The sequence below is a fragment of the Cynocephalus volans genome, chromosome 5 (genome assembly GCF_027409185.1).
Source record: "Cynocephalus volans isolate mCynVol1 chromosome 5, mCynVol1.pri, whole genome shotgun sequence".
Lineage (NCBI taxonomy): Eukaryota > Metazoa > Chordata > Mammalia > Dermoptera > Cynocephalidae > Cynocephalus > Cynocephalus volans.
In genome coordinates, this window is record NC_084464.1 from 87,814,314 (window position 1) to 87,830,287 (window position 15,974).

Below are 15,974 nucleotides of genomic sequence, written 5' to 3' on the forward strand. Positions count from 1 at the left end.
TGCCTTTGTAGCACTATGTAGATTTTTCTCGGGACTTATCACCTTCCTCCTGGTATCGCAGTTATTTGTGTACTTGTCTTATCTCGCACACCAGAGCGTGAGCTCCTCAGGGGAGGAGCCCACAGCACACGGTTCACCTTTGAATCCCCCTGGCGCAGACCGAGTCTCGTGCCCGCCCACAGTCAGCTCTCCAGCACGTTCAAGCTAACTCGGGAACTCTCCAACCACACTATTCAGGGCTGTGCCGGGTCAGACGGCTCCCTCTCTGCCTCTGCATCATCGCCATTCCCTTTCTCGGCCACCGCCGCCTCAGGCTGCTCACTCGGTTCCGCGGCATTGCTTGGGCGCTCCCAGGAATCTTCTTTTATGCCGGCCTGAAACCTCGAATCCTGAATAGGGTAGCTGGCCGCTTTCAGCGCGGCCCCGGCCTCCGGGACCCTGGTAGCGTCAACAGCAGCTCCAGCATCGTGTTCCCTGTTTAGAGACTTGCTTTGCAGCTAAGAAACAGTTCTTTTCCTGCTCCATACTTCAAAGCTGTTGCCTGTAAATGAGGCAGCCTCTCCTGCCAAGGGCAAAGTGGTGGTTAGCCCCCACGACCGGCCACCAGCAGTGGTCCTCCATTAAGAGACGGCAAGAGGAAGGTCCACAAGTTTCCCCAACATAATTGTTTTTATGGCATCTGACATTTTATTGGAAAGTTGTCTACAAAGCAATGCATGCCAAACATACTTGATTCTATAACTTGAGGCTGCCTATTAGTTGTATATAATCTGATAACTACTGTTTACATTGTGTCTTTTAAATTAAAGAGGTTGTGGTTTAAAAAAGGAAAATATTTAGGAAGAAACTCTTTTTTATCTATTGCTGCATGGCAAATTATCTCAAAATGTAGTGACAATAAATATCTCTCACAGTTTCTGTCAGAAGTAGAGGAGTTGTTTAGCTGTAAAGTTCTGGCTTGAATTTCTTATGAGGTTGTAGTGTGATGTTGGTGTGGGCTACAGGCATCCAAAGGTTTGACTGAGGTTGTAGAATCCACTTGCAAATGTGGCTCACTCACATGACTAACAAGTTGTCCCTGGGCTGTTGGAGGGAAGTCTCAGTTCTTGCCTATGTGGCCCCCTCCACAGGGCTGCTTGAGTATCTGTATGACACAGAGGCTATCTTGCCTCAGAATGAGTGATCTGAGAGACATCATGATGGAAGCTGCAATGTCTTTTATGACCTAACTTTTACTTCTGTGGTATTCTATTTATCAGTAATTCTGTGTGATTGGGGACTGTATAAGGGCATGAATATCAGGAGGTGAGGATCATAGGAGGCCATCCTGGGCTGACTACCACCTCTTGTAAAGCTAGTATGTGAATGTGTCTAAATAGTAAGTAACACATATTTTCTCAATACGCCGTATATACACAGCTCATTATGGTTTTGGAAAGAATATTGGAAGATTAACTTAAAATGCTGCTTGAAGATTGTTGTACTGAACAAAGCAAGCATTTTATCAAAATTTCAAGTCTCCTTGGTTCTTTGTGGGGTGGTGAAATGATTCTGAATTCAGAAGTAGCACTCAAGATACAGATTTTATTTATTTTGATTTTCTTTTTGTTATATATTATGAAATGAAGGAGAGAGGAAATGCCACATATCACGCAGCTGCTATTTGATCTTTAGGGACAATATTCATTCATTCACTTTTTTAAAATTTAAACTTATTACCATAAATAGGGAATAATTCGAGTGATTTTTTTTTAAAGTATAAGAAAGTACACAGTGAAAAGGCTTTCTCCCTGGCCCTCATCTATCCAGTTACCACCTGTCCCCCAGGAGTAATCACTTTTGCTATTTTCTTGTGTGTTCTTTGAGATATGTCATGCATATTCAAACTAATATATATTGTCCTCCTTTTTTATATAAATGGTAACGTTATAAACACTGTTCTTCACTTTGCTTTTTGTAGTTCATACATTTTGGGAGCATTTTCTAAATATGTACATATACTTATTCTTTTTTATCAGCTGAGCATATTCTGTTGTCATTCAATTTTTGTAATATTTATTGATTATTTACTGTGGGTCAGGCACTTTCCTAGGAGCAAGGGATGTGAGAACTAAAATGATAAATGGACCTCTCTATCTGATAGAGTTTGGCTGTGTTGTCCCCATCGAAACTCATGTGGAAATTTGATCCCCAGTGTGGCAGTGTTGGAAACTGATTGAGTCATGGGGGCAGATCCCTCATGAATGGATTAATGCTCTACCCGGGGGAGGGGGGATTAATGAGTGAGTTCTTGCTTTATTAATTCCTGCAAGAGCTGGTTGTTTAATAGACCCTGGCACCTCCTCTCTCTCTCTCTCTCTCTCTCTTGCTCTCGCTCTCTCTCGCTCTTGCTCCCTCTCACCATGTGATCTGCTTATACCCTCTGGCTGCCTGCCTGCTGTTTTCTGCCATGAGTAGAAGCAGCCTGAGGTCCATGCCAGATGCAGCTGTCCCAGAATCATAAGCCAAATAAACCTCTGTTCTTTATAAATTACCCAGTCTCAGGTATTTCTGTTATAGCAACACAAACTGGACTAATATACTATCGTAGAGGTTACCACTCCTGGGAATGACAGTTCAATCACAATAAAGCAAGGTAAGTGCTATGATAGAGGAATATAGTGTGTAGTGGGAGTTCACAGGAAGGAGGTGTGTGTGTGTAAATGTTGGAGGGATGGTGGAACAGTCAGGGAAGACTTCCCAAAGGGGATAAAATCTGAGACCTAGAGGATGAGTAAGTGCTAGCCAGATCAAGTTGGGATTTAGTGTTTCAGACCGAAGGAATAAAGTGTGTGCTCTCAAAAAATGAGTAAAACATGTTACAAAGCTACAGTAATCAAAACAGTGTTGTACTGGCATAAAGAGAGACATATAGATTAATGGAATAGAATAGAGAGCCCCAAAATAAACCCTAATGTATGTAGTCCAGTGGTCTTTGACAAGGGTGCCAAGACCACTCAATTAGGAAAGGACAGCCTGTTCAACAAATAGTGTTGTGAAGACTGGAATGATTCCTTGGGTATGACAGCAAAAGCATAGGCAATAAGACCAAAAATAGACAAATGGAATTACATCAAACTTAAAAATGTCTATGCATCAAAGGACACAGTTGACAGAGTGAAAAGGCAACCTATGGGATGAGAGAAAATATTCACAAATCATATATTTGATAAGAGGCTAATAACCAGAATATATAAAGAACTCCTACAATTTAACAACAAAATAACCCAATTTAAAAAATAGGGAAAGGACTTGAATAAACATTTATCTTAAGATGATATATAAATGGCTGATAAACAAATGGAAAAATGCTCAAGATCACTAATTATTAGAGAAATGCAGATTAAAACCACAACAAGATACCACCTCATACCTGTTATGATGGCTGCTATCAAAAAAACAAAATAAAAACAGAAAATAACAAGTGTTGGCAATGATGTAGAGAAATTGGAACCTTTGTGCACTGTTGGTAGGAATGTAAAATGATGCAGCCACTATGGAAAACATTATGGGGATTCTTCAAAAAATTAAAATTATCCTATGATCCAGCAATCCCACTTTTGGACATATATTCAGAAGAATTAAAAGGAGAATCTCAAAGAGATAATTTATACACTCACGTTCATAGTAGCAGTATTTATGATAGTCAAAAGGTGGAGACAACCTAAATTGTGCATTGATGGATGACTGGATAAGCAAAATACAATACATACATACAAAGGAATAGTATTTATACTTAAAAAAGGAAGAAAATTCTGACACATATTACAACATGGATGAATCTTGATGACATTATACTAAGTTAAATAAGCCAGTCATAATAAAAGACATACTATATTGTTCCACTTATCTAAAGTAAGGGATATCTGAGGTATCTAAAGAAGTTAAATTCATAGAAACAGAAGTAGAATGATGAGGGGAGAGAGAGATGGAAATAATTGTTGTTTAATGGATATAGAGTTTCAGTTTTGCAAGATGAAAAAGTTCTGGAGATTGGTTGCACAACAATGTGAATATACTTAACACTACTGAACTATACACTCAGTGGTTACAATGGTAAATTTTATGCATTTTTGTATAATTAAAAAATGACTTTAAACTTTTAGAAACGTGAAGCATTTGTGCACTTTAAAATACTAGCCTGTGCTGTAAGCCATGTTTCTAAATATTGAAAAAAATAACTGATTCAATATGTAACTCTATAGATTTTTTTACTTAGTATTGTCTTTTTCAATTGCATCTACACTGTTTAATTTAATATTGTCTTTTTCAAATATGTTAAACCTAACTATCATAATTAAATATTCTCTGGTTCTTCATTAAATTCTCTGGTTCTACAATAAATTATACATGCCTTAAAAAAAAAAAAAGGGTAACTGATTAAAGAATGAACCAAGTCAGAAGGGTTGAATCACAAGGTATCATGCAGAGGCCTGGTATTTTGAGTGTAATTTAATAGAAAAATTAATTTTAGGTGACGAAAAGGATCAGGGGGCATTTCCAGAAAAGAAAAGGCACTGAGGTGGCAAAGGCACCGAGGGGGCAAGTTTTGAACAGTGAACACTTGTCTAGATCTTGCTTAGCTAGGACAGAAATATGAATGATTAGATTGAATGAATGGGTCTAGTTTACAAAAGAATTTAAACATATGGCTAAGAGCTTGGATTTCATTTCTAAGGAATTGAATGTCACACTTATAGCAATGATAAGAGAACTTCTTTTGTGTTAAGTAAACACAAGGCTAATGTGCTTTGTATGGATTATCAAATTTACTTTTCTGAGCTTCCAGCAGATAGTGATATGTTCAAATTACTTATTACTTTGTAAAATTAATTGGCTCTTAAAGAAGGTGAAGGTAGTGAAAACAGGAGGCTCTTGTGCTTGTCCAGATGTAAAATATTCAGGAGCCATAGATAAAAAACTATTCTGAATGATATGGCTATTTGTATACTTTATTGAAACTACTGTTGACAGTAATAAAGTAAAAAAAAACGACTCAGAGAACAATAATAGCAGTGCTTGACAGGTTATATAGTATTTCTTCTATTGGAGCGATATCCCAAAGAAATTTAAGAGAGCAGAGACACTATGAAACAGAAAATAAGGAGAGGTGTAATATTAATAATTCATGGTTCATAAGTGTTTTGGAGAGTGACCATTGTTTGTAAGGGGACTCTGAATAAAGATTTACAATAATCAAGCAATACTTTATTTGAGTTCTGATTCTATTAGGTGCTTCGGGATCTACCAAACTGTCTAGAGTTAATTCTCTCTCTTGCAGACTAACACCTCAACAAGGCTTTTTTGTTCTTTCATGATGTGTGTTATTAATACTGTTCTGTTTTCATCTTGACCTTGAAACATGAGAGGGGATGAACATTGACAAATTGTAGAAGCCGGGGCAGGTCCACTATATGTAGTACCCCATTTTTCTCTGTAAGGTATCTTGATATCCTTCCTTTACCCAGCAAGGGAGGTAACCCTTGTGCAAGTCTACTTTCTGTCACCATTCTTTCATAGCTTCGAATAAACCATTGTGCACAGACACATGCATGGTCTGTTGTCCAATGTGAATCCTTTTCTTAAAAACCTCTGCGAAATTAGTCAGCTAAAGTGTTGGTGCCTTTCTGTGTAATATTTTGATACTATCCTTTAGATGCATAGGCATGACTGAATTTTTATCCTAATGAATTTTTTTGCATGTGTGTTCTTCCTCATGATTTTACTTTTGGAACAGTTTTAATGAAATGTATAAAGGAAAATAAACCTTAAAACTGCATGAGATTGATTGATTTTTAATTTTTATTGAATCAAAATTGATTATATAAATTTTGGAGTTCAACATTGAGATATGTTGATCAAATCAATATCACAAGCATATATATTGTTACAAATCATAATTATTCTTTATGCCCCTTGTCCAATCCCTCCCCCTCCCCCCTCTAATTACCCTAGATTTCTTCTCTCCCTCTGAAAGAATAATGGTTGCTCTGTTGATTTGCTGCCTAAATGATCTGTCCAATGCTGACAGGCATGATCAGGTCCCCCAATACAATCACAGAGCAGATGTCTCTTCTGTCACTCTGAAATGGCCTTTGTGGAGAGAGACATCCTCCTCCTCTCTTTATCTCTGCTGGTGATCCTTCTTGTGTCAGTGAACTCCAGTGGCTAGCGGACCATGTGTGTGGTGGTTGTAGCATCTAGCTGCCTTCGCGGCAGCCATGGTTATTGTGGTGGCTGTGGTGGGCCACCCACATGGAGGAGATGATTTTGGCATGCTCCTTGGTGCTGGCAGTGTGCGTGGTTGTGGAGAGTGTCCAATTCCCAGCTCCGTAGCCCAGGTCCCTGGGTGGGATCTGAGGCACTGGCGAGGTGTGCCTGGTTGCAGGAGGGGTGTCCATCTTCTCCATCCTCCAGGACCCTGGGCAGGCCCTGAGGCTCTGGTGCAGTGAGCCTGGTTGTGGGAGGGGGGTCCAGTCCCCTGGGCAGGCCCCGAGGTGCTGGCATGGTATGCCTGGTTGTGGGAGGGGTGTCCAGTCTCCTTCTCCATGCCCCAGGGCATGAGATTTTTTTCATGGGAAAAAATATAAATATTTTGACAGGCTATAAGTGATTAAAATTTGCTTACAGATAATCAGTTAAATTTGAATACACTAGGAAGTGCAGAAAAATTTGTACTGTTTGGAGACTATGTGTAGTGCAGCATTTTTTTATATTAACAAGTGAAAAAGAGCCATTATTTTTAAATTGAATGTTATAATAAATTAATAGTATGCTATTTATTAATTTTGAAAATGCTAAGAACATGATTGTTAAATTACTGATTTTTTTTAAATATTGGTTAAATTTTATTTTCTTGCAAGTAATAATTTGATTAACTTATATGGTGGATTTAATTGCACTGTAAAGATTATTTTTGCTTCTTTTACTTTATTCTAGTAGTAAGTTTTAGTTAGACTATTTCTTTTGATGTTTAAGCAAAATCATTATTTTTTATTGATAAATGGATAACAATACTTAGCTATATAAATCAACATATTTATTTTGAGAAAGGTACTTTCTGAACAGTGAAGTTTTAAATAAGCTGGAAAAAATATATGGTAAGATTGCTAAAAGCTAGAGTTATCCCTCATCCTATCTCTTTCTAATCATTCTGAATAGCCACAAATTCATTTTTTTTGTCATTATTATTCTCATGTTTTACCACCTACTATGTATAAAAAACAAGCAATGTTTTCTTGCTTCTTCCTAACTAAAAATAAAATAGAATATAGTCAATCTAGATAATTTAGATTTTCTTTAAGCATATTATTCTGACATTTACTCTCAGGCTGATTTTCTCTTGCCACCTAAAATGTTTCTATTTTATTTCCCCCTACTGAATGAATGTATATACAGGGAAATCAAACATTTTAATATTAGCAAATAAAAAACATTAGAAAGGTATGTTTGAAAAAAGCATGTATGGCACATCCTAAAGGCAAAATTTAGTTGTTTAGGATTCTCAGTTTTAAATTATCCACACAATTACTTCTTTCTATAAATATGGTTAAACTTGTACAATGATATGATATGATTAAACCAGAATATGTAATGGAACTATCAAAGATGTTCACAGGTTTTATCAAAATGTGGGAAACTTCTCTGAAATATTTGTTTTCTGAACCACTGTTTTGTCCCCTCATGACTAACAGCACTCATGAATTATATTTCCCTTTGCCAAGAGAAAAACAATAAAACCTGTCTTTATTAGGTCCTGTAAAGCATCACTTGGGTGCTTAATAAAAGAATTTGTAAACTGAAGCATAACCCTAGTCCAAAAGGAATCTTCACATCAGCCCTGGGCATCCTAAATTTGGGCATAGCCACACCTATAATTCTGTTTTTGGATGCACAACCCAACCTGCAGCACCTCTATAGGATTTCATCATACTTGAGAGCATATTTTTATCTCTTCTGAATTATTTTCTCAGGGAAGTAGATTGTCATCTTGTACACACATTATAATAGTTCCCCTTCCAGCATAGCCATTTATTGAATTAGAATCACTGTTTTACAGATAACAACCAAAAAAACCCTCTTCTATATGAGAATTTATGATCATTTTGCCTTATACTTTAGTTTAACCTGAACACTATCAATTAAGGAGTGAGCTATTTGGGTATTCAGAATTGAGTTTTGAAGAAGTCCCTGTGCTTAAGTCAATATCTAAAAGAATGGCAGAAAGATATTTACTTAGATAACTATAGTGTTTTTTAAAAATAAGTGCAATAGGAAAAGAAAGTATAATGTCTATAAAAGAAAGTCTACATAACCTGAGTGGGTTTTTGAAAAATGAATGAGAGGAGAGGTGTAGGGTATGCCAGGCAGAAAAATTAAGAGCTGTGACTAAAAAAAAAAAAAAAAAGTATGGAAAGATAGTGATTATGGGCCAGTCCAGGAGTCAGCCTGCCAGAGTTCTTCTTGGTTTCCCTTCTTACTCTCAGTGGAACCTCAAACACTAATTTCCTCATATGTACATGGGTCCAGAAGTATATCTGCCTCGTGGATTTTTTGTGAAGATTACATGAGATAATTAACATGAAAGGGCATAGTACCTGGCACAGAAAAATTACTAAGTCAGGATCATCTGTGATTATTATCATCATCTTGAATAATGTATGGGCAATGTTTATTTGGCTAGTGTGCTTTGGTAGCAGACGATCATTTCTAACTCAAGGGTATATGTTTGTGTTCATTGTAATAGCTATTTACCACTTGATGCTTATAGTAGAAACCCAACTACCCATTAATGGATAATTTTAAGTTGTAATTTGTGCTTATGCTTTTCTATTTTCTAAATTTTTTTTTCATATTGCCTAGATATACTAAAAATCAGAGTTTAAAATTAGAAGGAATCTTAAGTTACCATTTTTTATAGCATTTAGAGACTTTTTTTAACAGCATGTATAATTTTGTTATATTTATTTATTTGAAAAAAAGGTAGTAAAATTAAATCAGTTTCACTACTTACCACCTTGGCAGAACTATGGGCTCTTTAACTTTCTATATCCCAGGTTTTTATTCCTATCGTTTTTTTTATGAGACCTAAAGTGAAAATATAAGTAAATATATATGTAAAGTGCAGTAAAACGCATTTTCAAAATTTTCTCCAACTAGAGATTTACATCTAAATATTTAAAGATTTGACCTCGGGGAATATCACACTTAGTAGGATTCCTTACTTTCTTTCACAAGGGCTAGAATAACATCCTGTATGTTTACATAGTTGTCCTTAATAAAGATGATTAGACTGAGCTAATTTTTAAAATGTAGCTGAATATAGCACATTTTGATAGGTGGTCTTGGGGGTATCATTCAGTGTTTTAAAGCACTTAGTAACCATATGAATGTAGTCTGTATTTGAAGGGAGTGAGTTCTACTGGCTTTTTTTCTACAAAGCTTTTCTCAGAGAAAACTAACTAAATCGTTTGTGAACTTTGTTGGCATAGATTAACTTATGTATTCAAAACATATTTGAGGGCCTACTATATTGGCTACTAGTATTGTACTGCTTGATATAGGAATGGACAAGTCAGATAACGCTACTGACCTCATAGCATTTGCATTTCACTGAGAGATGATAGACAGGAAATAACCAAATAAATAGGACAATTTTGGACTGTAACAAGTGCTAGCAAGGAAATAATGTGATGTTTTGGGGTAGGTGGTAGGAATGTGGGCCTGGGGCAGGCTACTAAGACCAATCAGAAAAGGCTTCTCTTTGAGTTTCATATTACTGGAGGATGGGAAGAAATTTGTCACACAAAGATGACCTAAGTAAGAGCTTTTAGGTGTGGAGGATAGCAACTACAAAACTCCTACAATACAAAAACATGTTGGTGTATTTGAGTTTGGATATTCTAAGGTCAGAGGAAAACCACTGACAGGTTTAAAGCAAAAAATAAAATAAAATAAAATAAAAGATATAATGTGATATTAAAAGATCTCTGGCTTTTCTGTAGAGGATGAATTATAAAGACTCAAGAATAGAAGCAAGATTCATTCGTGCACCGGAGTCAATCTAACTGGTTAGAATAATAGAAAAGGAAAAGTGATGGTTATAAATGTAGGACACATCAGTTAACATATTCTATTTGTAGTTGTAGGACTAGAGGAGATAACCAAGAGGGGAGAGAAGAGCAGAGGGTTCCTGATTGAGCCTTGAAGTACTTCAGCATTTAAAATTGGATAGATTGATATTCAACATGGCACCCCACAGATGTGTACAATCAAGTATGTGTCAATAAAAAAATTTTTTTTAATAAAAGTAAAATTGAATAGAAAAGAGGAACCAACATAGACTGGAAAAGAGTAGCTGAGAGATAGTGAAAGTGAAGAATCCTCAGAAGCCAAGAAGAAAGTGTTGAATACTGCTGAGATGTTGAGTAAGATGAGAGGCTAGGGAAGTGACCATTGGCTTTGGCTAATGCGTGTTACTGGTGACCTTTAAAGGGTTGTTTCCTGGAAGGACAGTGCCATAAAGCACTGCGAGTGGGCTGAAGAGTGAGTAGGAGATAAAGAAATGAAATAGTGAGTATGAAGAAATCTTTCAAGAAGTTTTGCTGTGAGAGAGAACAGAGAAATGGGTTGGTAGCTAGAGAGTCTATGGGGTTCAAGGGAAGGCTGCAGATTTTCCCCATGGGAGATTGCAGGTCTTGTCTGTAGGCTGATAGAGAATGATCCTGTAGAGGAGGAAAAACTGGTATTGAAGGAGAGTAAGCTAATAAGGAGTCCTTAAGAGGACAAGAGGAGATGGAATCTAGAACACAGCAAAGGGGTAAGCCTTTAAATGGAGGGGGTTCCTTTGTTCCTCATAACAGGAAGGAAAGTAGAGAATATCGGTATAGTTGAAGATAGGTTGTAGATTTGTTGGAGTAAAGGTAAGAATGTTCCTTTCACTTATGTCTTCTTAATTAAATTTGAATCTAGATCTTTAGCAATGATAGAGGGAATGTGGTAGAGTTTTGAGAAGAGAAGGTGTGAAATAGTTGTGTCAGGAAGGTCAATTTACTAAGTTAACAGTGGATTAGAACAGTGTTGAGTACCTGCTTGAGGTTTGTGTTTCTCAATTTAAGCACACCCAGTCAACCTGGTTGTGTGATTTTTCTCCAGTAATGTTCAGTTGCTCAGGTTCAGGCATGGTAAAAGCAAGAAATTGAGCTTAACCAAGGTTGGCATTTTGCCAGGTAAATATGATAGAGGGAGTAAGGAAGACACTTAATGCTCTAACCCTGAGGTAGAATGGGTATGAGAAGGAAAACAGCCTCCTTGAGAGTGAAGCATAATGATTAAGAGTTAGGACTTTCAAGCCAGACTGCTTGAGTTTAAATCCCGGGCTCCCCCATTTACTATCTGTATCACATAATTTTTCTATGCTTCAGTCTCTTTATTTGTAAATGTGAATAGTAATAGTACCTACCTCATAGAATCAAATAGGATTAAATGAGTTAAAATATGCAAAGCAATTTAACAATGCCTGGCATTTAGTAAGCACGCTGTGACATTAGCTAAGATGCTGTTTCTTCTGATGCATCAGAGGAGGTCTTATCTTCAGAGGATAATTAAGACTAGAAGGTGACAGCATGTGTAGAGAAAAGGCTGAAGGTCTGTTGATCACCCATATGGAGTTGCCTTGAGTATATACCATTTTAAGGTTTGAGACAGTGGTAAGGGCATGGGAGATTGGATCAACTTGGGGAAGTACAGAGCATCAGGGATATTGTGAAATAGCTGGTATGTGTTCTATCCATATTTTTATCTTTTACCCATATTTTTATCTTCTATCCATATTTTTTATCTTCTCTCCATATTTTTATCTTCTACCCATATTTTTAACCCTCTAGAAAAGCTTCCAGTTTTCTGGAATGAGTAGCTTTATGAGTTGGTTAGATAAATGATTTGCTAAGATTTAATGGCAATGTCAACATTGAAACAGAACTTTTGAACAAAATGAAATAGATCTAATCATTGTCACATTCATCTGTTAGAAGGTAACAATTACTGAATGATAATTTTTCATTTGGTTAAAAACTTTGGAAAGAACAGTTATTAATATATAGCTTTTTTTCTTAATACTTTCTCTTTCATAATTAATAAGCTGGGTTTTTCCCCCATTGCACGGTGGTTGCAGTAATCCATTCATTTGTATCCTTAGGATGTGATAAAACATTTAGTCCCCGGATATACAAGGGTACTTCAAAAAGTTCATGGAAAAATAAATTTAAAAGATAGTACAAATCTTTCCACGAACTTCTTAAAGTACTCTTATATCTTTAGAATTGTGTAATAGTGAATCTTTCTCTCTCTCTCCTCAACTCTCCCCTGCCTTTCATGGCAAATGAGGGAAGGAAGGGAGAGCTCAGTTAGTGATAAGCAAACTAGCCTAAGTATCTTTGTGTGGTTATTCTAAAATAAGGTCTATTTACTTTTTATAACCATTTAAATAAACAAAACTTATTAAAATTGAAATGGTCTGATGTGATATCTCATTTATTTAAATTACACCATAAACTGTATTAAAAAAATCAGTACCACCTGATTATTTTCACAGGGACTAATTTGCCCAGAGAGATTTATGGCTTTTTTTTTTTCATAAACAGCTATTTTGTTTCATTTTTATATTTGAGTGGGACAAAACATGACACTAAATCACGTTTTATGACAATTCAGGTTCAACTTGTCTGAGTTGTAAATTTGAAAGAACTGTAACTAAATTGTCAAGTGAACTATGTATCAAGTCAGAAAAGCTACTGTTAACAGCTCCTGAAAGAAAGATAACAACTGCTATTTTGATTTACTTGTATCACTTGAGGAAAAAAAACAAATTAGAATTTTCATTTTTATTTACATATTTTTTAAATTTATTTCAAGTTTCCTAGTTAAGTTGTTTGTTATTGTATTGTTATGGAAAGAACTCGGCAAGGAAACAATTCCAGTCACTCAGAGAGATGGAGAGTAAGGAAGTTTACTACGCTAGCGGGAAGGAACACTAGTGGGACCCAGGTGGACTCACGTCCTGAGATCCTGGGACCCTGAGTGCAGGGAGAATTGTGGTTATATACTTTTCTTGAGCAGGCATGGAAGCCTTTCATTGGCTCTGTCTGTATCCAGGCAGAGTCACGCAAACTGGGTGCTTCAAACAGCTTTACAGAAGCAGGAAATGTGGTTAAGTAAGGGCTGTTAGTTACAATTTCTAAACATATCTTTGGCAAGCAGTTTCTGCGAATTCAGGTGGGTCAAGCAAGCAAGCAGCAGAGCCACAGAAACCCAAGAGGCAGACTACTGTTTAACCAACTCTTCTTTGCAAACATGCACATTCCAGATGCAAGGTTACACAAGCAAAGCACCTTAGTTAAAAGAACCTTCAGACCCCATTATTCCCCAATAGTATCTCCTATGAAGTAGGGCTTTTTAGCGGATGTTTAAAAACAAAACAAACAAACAAAAACTCAATTGATTTTTTTTCTTTTCTTTTTTTCTATGTCCTTGATTTCCAATCTAACCAGCCTTACTATATTTTAGGAGAGCGGTGTGTATATCAAAAATGTTATATCAATAAATATAACAGAGAAATAACATGATTTCTAAATTGAAATAAATATCAGAAAATTTCCTACTCTTCTGTATCCCTCAGTTCTCAAAGCCATTTTTCCAGTTTTAGGAAGAAACACACAAGCAGTTATCTTTGAGGCTGTCTTTGAATACTTCCATAACCCTGCACACTAGAGTTTTGACCACTTTTAATTTAAGAAACATTTTAAAGTTAACCATTACCTTTGTAGCAAGATCATATGAACCCATTTTAATACTTTACTTTAAACTCTTTTGTAGGTAATGATTTTACATGACTTTGGAATTGGTCTCTAGAGGGACACTGGGAGGATGAACACAGAAGAGCTAGAGTTATCGAGTGACTCCAAATACAGGAACTATGTAGCTGCAATTGACAAAGCACTAAAGAATTTTGAATACTCCAGTGAATGGGCAGATTTGATATCAGCACTTGGAAAACTTAACAAGGTATGTCTGTTTTGTCTATTTCATAAAAGGAGTAAAAATCAGAAATCTGTGTTTTAGTTAATGGATTTCTCTAAAATTTTAAGAATTCAAAAACAATCCTTAGATTACTTTTGGTAATACTATTTTATTTTATGAGTTGCATGCCTGTATAGTCAGGCTTCAGAATTTCTAGTTCAAAGAAACAAAGTGCTTGCAAAATATAGTTATTACCATCATTATTACATGTAAAAACATAAGGCTAGGGAGTAAATATGCTAACCGTGAAGGCTAGTAAGTTTTTGTAATTGAGCATTATATATGGTTCTGGAGTTCCAGGCAGGAAAATGAAAAACTGCAAATAGACAGCAGTAACTGCTGTGTTCTTTCCAAATTATACATAGCATAAAGGAAACATTTTATATCCAGTCAAGCCTTAGTTATAATTCAGTACTTTTTACAAAGGCAATTCTAAATATAAGCAGTCACTTAGGATTTGGAGCTTGGCCTTGAATGATCCTTCTTGACATGTCTAGTTTTTATACACAGTTACTGTGGTGGCATCACTGACCAACTCCTAGCTTTCCATTTTGACCTTTTTTTTTTTTAAACTTAATTTATCTCATCTCGCACCTGTAGTTTTGGGGGGTTTGTGGGGGGGTTGTTTCTTGTTTGTTTTAGTTGTTACTGAATAGGAATGCTTCTAAATATTAAAAGGGCTAGATAGAAAAGGAGTGCTCTTCATTTTTTTTTAACATCAAACAGCTTAGCATACAATTATTAGGAAAGGAATTTGTCTTAAAATACATACCAAGGACACTAGTTTTCAACCTGATACTCACTACAGATAATCAGTTTGATATCTTAAAAGAAAAGCTTTCATGTTCAATTTGCCAAGGATCTATCTTTTTATTTCCTTTGTTCTTTAATAAAACACAAAGCTGTTACTTCCCCACACCCCCTTTATAACATGTGCTAATGTCTAAGCATATAGAATAGACACCTGTGAACAGCAAAATAGACATGGGGTTTTGTGGATCACCAAAACACAAAGCTTCCAACTTCTCCTTTTCAAAAGAGACATTAAAATTTTTTTCAGGATGTGAAATATACTTCATTTCCACTAAATTAGGACATTACTCAAAATGATAAACACTGTCTGCCACACACCTGAATTCTTCCTTGGATAACTGACCTCTAAACACTCATAGTTCACTTGGTGTTTCAACCAGGAAACCACACTGGACTTGCATAGATATAACTGTAGTTATGGGAAAAACCCATTGTAAAGCTACACTACTACGCCAGTTGTCAGGTTGAGGCAATAGCTAATAGCTATGCCAATTGTATTGTTAAAGCAATTCATAACTAAAGCCAACAGGGCTAGGGCTCACAGACCCTTCAAACCCATTGTACAGACTGGGTCACAGACCCCTCAAATGCCAGGCTGGGTCACCAGACCCCTCACATGCAGGTCCACACTAGGTAATTGGGAAAGATCCCGGAGCCATTGGCAGACTATATGAGCTCAGTCCTCAGCAGCAGCAGCAGCTTACAGCAGATCCGGCGACAGCAGCAGTAGTGGCCTTTCAGGGCATCCTGGGGGCCCTGGCAGCAACAGCTTGCAGCAACAACCTCTAGCAGCAGGAGCAGCCTTCCCGTGACTCCCCCAGGGGGCATGGGGGCTGTGGATCAGAGCCACTTGTTCTTTATACTTAAATCATAACCCAGGACACTTGGGTGCACATGCGCAATTACATTAGACAATAACCAAGGAACACCTGGGCGCATGTGCTTATTTACATCAGATGCTCAGTAAGATTCTGAACATCTGAGGGGCCCTTTTCCTATATTTTCCCAATACCCATGATAGGCTATCACAGTGCAGCGGACCATAA

The 15,974-nt window shown here is 36.6% G+C and overlaps 1 protein-coding gene across 1 annotated transcript in view; it reads left to right on the forward strand.

The window, feature by feature from the left end:
* The window catches only part of DOP1A (DOP1 leucine zipper like protein A), a 99,133-nt gene that overhangs the window by 11,843 nt on the left and 71,316 nt on the right, over nt 1-15,974 (forward strand). Inside the window, exon 2 of the mRNA XM_063096685.1 lies at nt 13,912-14,100. Within this exon, the coding sequence (XP_062952755.1) occupies nt 13,963-14,100 (138 nt within the window). The 5' untranslated portion in view covers nt 13,912-13,962. The remainder of the gene's footprint in view (nt 1-13,911; nt 14,101-15,974) is intronic.